Genomic DNA, 6,782 nt, shown 5'->3' with positions numbered 1-6,782 from the left:
ACAACACTCACAACAGTCCAAGGAATCGTCAAAAACCACTGAGAATGCAGCTGTATCCATTTCGGGCTTCCCTTCACCCGTCTTCGGCTTTTCTTCTGCTTGGAACCGTTCTTTTATCACACTTAACTTTTCAATCCGGATTCCAAGCCTTGGGTATAGGCGGAGGACAACGGAGCCTTGCCCCTTCACCCAACGAAAAACCATGTTTGGTCACTTTTTCCACATTTTTCTCTACTTTTTCCTTTAAACAAAAAAATCACAAATCACTCAGAATCAATTTTTCCTCGTCGCCATTGTGGTGTTCTAATCAACACTCTCCACGCTACTCCAGATCAGATTGACTCTGTTGATGTTTACTTCCCTAAACCCTGTCCTCAACCTCACATGACAGCTTACCGCTCTTCGCTCAGGGCTGTACTCAATCACTCCCACTGACATTGGTGTCAGGGCCGTACTCAGGTACCACAAATATTTTAATATTTTAATATTTTAATATTTTAATATTTCAATATTTCAATATTTTAATATATATACACACACACACACACATACACACACACACACACACACACACACACACACACACACACACACACACACACGCGCGAACACTTTCACAAACGCATACATATACACACCCGCAACGTCCAACCTAATCACAAAAAGATAAAAATTGGTTCGTCAAACTCAAACTCGATACAATTTTTTATTCGCCCAATCGCCACGGTCGCACATTCCCCATGGTTGGGGTCCGTTTATACTTCCCCTTTCCAGCTCTTCCGCAAACATCCGTCCTCCAGAGCACGAGAGGGAAGAGGCGGTTTGTTTAATCTCGCCGGGAGTTTAAGGTTCCGTCCTCCTCTTCCACCAGCACGCAAGCCACACTTCCTTTAATAAGAATGTTCCGGGTTCCGTTCTCCTTGCAGAACCGCAGAACCACTTTTCTTACTGCACAAAACTTACCTTGCCAAAGTTCCAAAGTTTTCAGCAGCACTGCGGAGCACCAACTTACAGCCACGAAATTATTTTGTTTCGACTTGTCAAAACGTGAATCACAATTCTTGAACAAAAAAAAAATACTAAAATTTAGGAATTTTTAAGAAGTACTTCAGTGTTCTAAAAAAATCCTAAATTTTAGGAAGAAAAAAAATACTAATTTTTAGGTATAATTTGACAAGCTATAACATAAGTTCAAAAAAAACTAAAAATTAGGAATTTATACCTAATGTCCGTTTTGCGTGCACCCCAAATAATCAAACACACGGATAGTTCTAGCAGTTTCAGGTTTACAGTGTAAGCGCTCTGCATCTAATTTGCTGCTGCTTGTCAAATATTAAAAATTGTTCAAAATTTTTCATATTCAGTGGCCATCCGCCATAAATAAAAAAATATTAAAGGTGACAAGGCTTACAATCGAATATGAGCAATTGAAATATATCTTGTTATCCAAGTTGGTAAGACATTTTTTCTTTGAAACTCTTAGGGATTTCGAGTTTAATGAAAAATCTTGATATTATGAGAAAAGTTTATTCCTTGAACATAAATAAAATGATTCAGGTTACTTATATTTGGTACTTTTTTTCGTAATTTCCGATAGAAAAGGCAAGGTAATACATCAAGTTATAAAGTATTATGATTTAAAAACAATGTTGGGCATACAATTAAGAATGGTATCATTCCGTTGTGAAAAGATTTGTATGTTACATGGCTTTACCAAATTTGGCGAAAGATATGCAAGAAAAAGCCACCAGTAGTTATGATCAAACGCTTTGAGTGGAATGACGAATGCAAACTAAATTTATTCACAATCACATTGAACTACGATAAGTAAGTAAAGATGAATGCGAACAAACTTTAATTGGCAACTCTAGGAGTTTTAAGCTATTGTGTTACATGTTTATAGGACCTATTTAATAAATAAAAACTATAGAATTGTAATCTGAAACCCTGTTCTTTCTTTTCAGATAAATTCCGTAATTAATAGTTTAACATTAAAGCAACAATGAGTTCTGAGCCAGTTACCAACAATCGCGCCAAAAGAAGCGATCGTGACTTTATATTTGGGAAAGTGATTGGTGAAGGCAGCTTCAGCGTCGTATATTTGGCGAAAGATATTCATACTTCCAAGGAGTGCGCAAGTATGTGCCTGAGTCCAAACGTTAAAACACAAGCAGTTGCATAAGTGTTTTGTTTGATAATTAATTTCTAATATTTCATAATTTTCAATTGAAATACTTAGCACGCAGATAACTAGGATGATTTGGAAAAATTATAGTAACAAATCATTAAAGCGTTAAATGCAAGTTATGATTCTTATATTCGGCATTTATGCAACTGGTTGATGTTGTAAATACATGTACTAACCACTTCATGTATTGTTCTGATTATAGTAAAAGTATGCGAAAAGCAACAAATCGTACGCGAAAAAAAGCAAGACTATGTAAAACGTGAACGTGAAGCTCTCAATAGATTGAGTGGCATTTCTGGTTTTCTTAATTTATACTGTACTTTTCAAGATCCACGGAACCTTTACTTTGTAATGACTTATGCAAGGAAAGGCACTCTACTTAAGTTGCTAGAAAAAAGCAGAACATTCGATGTAGACTGCGCCAGATTTTACTCAGCTGAGATTCTTCTAGCGATAGAACACATGCATACAAACAACATAATACACAGGGATTTGAAGCCGGAGAATATACTGCTGGATGAGAACCACCACATTTTAATAGCTGATTTTGGATCATCACGTTTAGATGACGTAGAACCGAAATGTGAGAGCAGTGACGAATATTCCGACAAAGATGATACTGAGTCTGATTCAGATGAACTTAAAGCCCACATGAAGCATTCAAAACGTAAACGCGGAAGTTTTGTAGGAACCGCTCAGTACGTTTCACCAGAAATTTTAAAAGGAAGACGCTCCTCAAAGTGTTCGGATTTGTGGTCATATGGATGCATAATCTATCAAATGTTGACGGGTTTTCCGCCATTCCGTGGTCCCAATGATTATTTAATTTTTCAAAAAATTACCAAACTAGAACTATCATTTACAAGCGATTTTGATTACCAAGCAAAAGATCTCGTCAGTAAGCTGCTTTTATTGGATCCAAGAAAAAGAATTGGTGCTGATGATAACTCGCCTTATGCCAGCATTCGGAATCATGATTTCCACAGAGGAATCGAATTTTCAGCAATGAGGACCGGCGATCCACCAGTTCCCAATGAAAATATGAAAGGAACTTCTATCGATGAAATATCACCCACGGACGAACCTTTCAAATTTCCCGATAATGTGAAACCTGGATTGAACGTCGAAAGCTTCGCTGCTATGATGGGTTTATCATCAGATGTTAAAACGGAAAATGTCGTGTCGACTAGTGAAATTGTTGGTAAATAACATAACTGTATTTAAATGACTAACAAATAAAATTGAACTCATAACTGCTTTCAGATTATTCGAATATGAGCAAAGAGGAAAAGCTTTCCAGAATAGAGAAGCAAAATCCGACATTTGGCATCCATTTACTAACGACGAACTCATTATCAAGCGAGGATTTGTAAACAAACGAAAGGGAGCGTTGTATTTACCTAGACGGCGTATGTTGCTTTTACTACGGGGCCGCACCTTATCTACATTGATCCTGTTCAAATGGTCAAGAAAGGAGAAATTCCCTGGAGCAAAGACCTTAAAGTTGAAATAAAAAATTTTAAAACGTTCCATATTCACACGGTGAGTAAACGATGGCAAAACGGAAATAAAGAAAATACTAAAATCTAATCTTCTTTGTAGCCTCTAAGAACATACTATTTGGAAGATCCAGAAGGATATGCGCTCAAATGGAGACAAGCAATAGAAGTTACTTACAATAATTTATATAGCAAATAGATTGTAAAAATAATTATTTAATTAAGGCAATATAAAATAAAAGCTGAATCTAAAGAGTTTTATTTTAGCAGCAGTGCCACAGTGTTCGGAATGGCAAATTTAAGTGGAATAAATTGATAACTCCTTTATTTGACGTCCTAGCCAAATGGTGTCTTCGGAAGAGTTGTTGTACTTGATAAGGGCTATCTTTTGAAGTTATTGACATACAGGGTGACGACCTTCCAGAGTGTCAACTTTGTTGGATGACGTTGTAGGGCTTTGGTGTCTTCGGCAAAGTTGTAGAGGAGAAAATTTCATGAAAGTTTGTGGAAGGCGCCAAATTTGTGAGAGTGTGTATTGTTGTAAATATTCTAATTTGCTATTTCGTTCTATATCGCCGCTCACCACAGTGTCATAAAAACACCGTCTGCGAGAGCCCCCAAAACTAGTTTTGATGGTTCTAACTGTTAAAAGTAAAATTGTTAAAACTCACAAAACCAGGATCAAGTAGCACGTGCAAACGGAGTAGGGTAGAGTAGTCATCAATGAGACACGGGGAACAATGATAAAATGGCTCTCACAAGTCGAAGTTTCAACCAATCAGGCTCATTTTTGGGGGAAAGGTGTGTCTACTGGATACACGTCTGCCATATTAGTGGCTTTGGTTATGGACGCTCCCTTGAAAAGTTATTCATAAATGTTTGATTCTGGGGTGTAAAAGTAAATTATGGACAAAAATTACTTTTTCGCTCGTAGGCTGCCATTTACACCAAAACTAATATATAGGGATTAAGTTGGGCTACAATGTCCTTTCATTAGATTTGGCCAAAATTTAGAATAAACTCAGAATCCAGGGCTGTCTCATTGTTCCCCACTCATTTCAGCCCATGGGTAACAATGAGACACTTTGATTTTTCTTCAATAAACTTTTCAAAATCGATGGAAATCTTTCAAAACATGAATTAAAAGTGATTTTTGGCATATTTATAGAGTTTAAACTTCATTAAACCAAAAATACAAAGTTATTTGGTATTAATATATGGATTTTACAAAATTGAAATACTTTTTAGTGTAACTTTTGTTATTAAAAGTTTCATGTTGGCAAAATTGCTCTAAAATGTTCAAGGCAAGTCACAATACAAAAACATGATGTTTTGCTAGAAAAATGTTGATTTTCGTAGAGTGTCTCATTGTTCCCCACCTGTCTCATTGTTCCTGCCAAGTGCGTCTACAATGATAACTCTGGCTGTAGATGTCGGATCGAACTCATATTTTTGTCAATGTTAGAACACATTAAAAGAATGATAATGCAACTAAAAGCTCATTAAAACATGCTGATGAAAAAATTAGAAAAATCGTTGAAAGTTGAAAACCAAAAGTGTCTCATTGATGACTACCCTACCCTACATTTTCCATAAGCTAACGGACTTTTACTGATTGACGACTTGACTGTTCCAGCAAAACAATAAACGCAAAATTAATGTTTTTTTAAATTGAAATCACTGTAAATATTACCTGTGAAGTTATTAATAATTATAGTTACGCAAAACATAAAGAGTCGACTCTATGGGACCATCGAGACAGATTCGATTAGAATATCTAAGCAAAGCATGATCATAATTTTGAGATCATATTAACAAATATTTTTTACTCCGTTTCGATCAAAAACTAAATCTGCCATTTGAGATTCCCCGGGATTTTCTATAATTCTAACGAATATAAAATTATTAAAACATTTGTAACTTTAAGTCGCATTCAAAAAGTAAAATTCAAATTCTTTGATTTTTCATCAAAACATATTACAAACACGCACCGCGCGAAGAAACGTCAAACGCCACTTTCCGTTTCTGTTCCTTTTCAGCTGCGTACTGCCTTAAAAAAAACTTTTCGCGACTTTGACCTTTCTTTGACCGTTTCTTGAGCGTTTTTGCCTTCCTCACCTCACTGAGGCAAGGCTATAAAATCACTCAAAAATTGAACTTTTTAAATAAGCCTTCTAGATATACCTTTACGTATACATATCGGCTCAGAATCAAATTCTGAGCAAATGTCTGTGCGTGTGGATGGACGTAGAATTTTTTTTCTCACTCACTTTTCTCGGAACTGGCCCGACCGATTTTGTCCGGATCTATGTTTTTAGATTCGCCTTCAGGTCCTTTAAGTCTTTTTTTAATTTCATCCGGTTTGGTGCAGTACTTCAAAAGTTATGTTAGAAAAACTGTTTTGGTTGATACTAAAAAGGGTCATTATTTACATAATTTGAAAGCTCCGGCGGATAGCTGTCGGAACTTTCCGCTCAGTGCACGCCGTGCACGCACACAAACACTGCAGTGCTTTCAAATGAATAATAAAAATGTATCATAGATGGCAGCACTCAGATGTATAGTGTCTTTACTAAGTAAGCGTTAGCCAAAGCTTTCAGGAGGAAGGCAGCAACCACCTTCTGGTGGATTAAGTAACGTTTTTATATGGAGTTTTGCGTTCCTTCCGATCTGCATATCAGCTTTTACTAGGGGAATCTGCGAACAACCAAATGGGGACAAGAAAGCAGAGCCATCTGCTTAGTTGTTCTTCAATTGTGGCGCTCACGCTCGGTTGCACACACACCGTGAACCGTGGGGACAGGTGAGGGTCCTTGCCATGCTAACATTGTTATTCGATTTCGAACAACAATGTTATCGATTTTGAAAACATTTGCAACGAAATCGACAAAAATGCGAGGCCAAGTGGCCAACTGGTCATGAAAATGGTCAAACTTATTTCCTTTCGAAATTTCATGGCATTTGAGGTTCTGACAAATCCGCCAAATGACTGCACACAGATTCCACGGAATCCGGCCGAACCGGTTCCGGCGAGGCCAAGTGGCCACCTGGTCATGAAAATGGTCGAACTTATTTCCTTTCGAAATTTCATGGCA

At 37.0% G+C, this 6,782-nt stretch overlaps 1 protein-coding gene across 3 annotated transcripts; it reads left to right on the top strand.

The window, feature by feature from the left end:
- Positions 1-1,286: 1,286 nt before the first annotated feature.
- LOC6046218 (3-phosphoinositide-dependent protein kinase 1) lies at positions 1,287-3,989 on the top strand. 3 transcript variants are annotated; one of them, XM_038260281.1, is made up of 6 exons: positions 1,289-1,454; positions 1,598-1,827; positions 1,965-2,138; positions 2,391-3,389; positions 3,452-3,730; positions 3,791-3,989. In XM_038260281.1, the coding sequence occupies exons 3-5, from the start codon at positions 2,003-2,005 to the stop codon at positions 3,559-3,561; spliced, it is 1,245 nt and encodes a 414-aa protein (XP_038116209.1). In that variant the 5' UTR covers positions 1,289-1,454; positions 1,598-1,827; positions 1,965-2,002; the 3' UTR covers positions 3,562-3,730; positions 3,791-3,989. The 3 variants fall into 3 exon arrangements, with proteins under 3 accessions (XP_038116210.1, XP_038116209.1, XP_001863432.2); XM_038260282.1 differs by lacking the exon at positions 1,598-1,827 and having other exon boundaries at positions 1,287-1,454; positions 2,391-3,385; XM_001863397.2 differs by lacking the exon at positions 1,598-1,827 and having other exon boundaries at positions 1,290-1,454.
- The last annotated feature ends 2,793 nt before the right edge of the window (positions 3,990-6,782 follow it).

Source organism: Culex quinquefasciatus, chromosome 3 (genome assembly GCF_015732765.1).
Source record: "Culex quinquefasciatus strain JHB chromosome 3, VPISU_Cqui_1.0_pri_paternal, whole genome shotgun sequence".
Lineage (NCBI taxonomy): Eukaryota > Metazoa > Arthropoda > Insecta > Diptera > Culicidae > Culex > Culex quinquefasciatus.
Note: the sequence above shows the minus strand (reverse complement) of the source record. Positions and strands in the feature narration are given on the sequence as shown.

Excerpts from the sequence above, each read along its gene's own strand:
- LOC6046218 (XM_038260281.1), top strand. The coding sequence starts at position 2,003 with ATGAGTTCTGAGCCAGTTACCAACAATCGCGCCAAAAGAAGCGATCGT. Across the intron at positions 2,139-2,390 it reads TACTTCCAAGGAGTGCGCAA|TAAAAGTATGCGAAAAGCAA; the intron begins GTATGTGCCTGA and ends TTCTGATTATAG. Across the intron at positions 3,390-3,451 it reads GTCGACTAGTGAAATTGTTG|ATTATTCGAATATGAGCAAA; the intron begins GTAAATAACATA and ends AACTGCTTTCAG.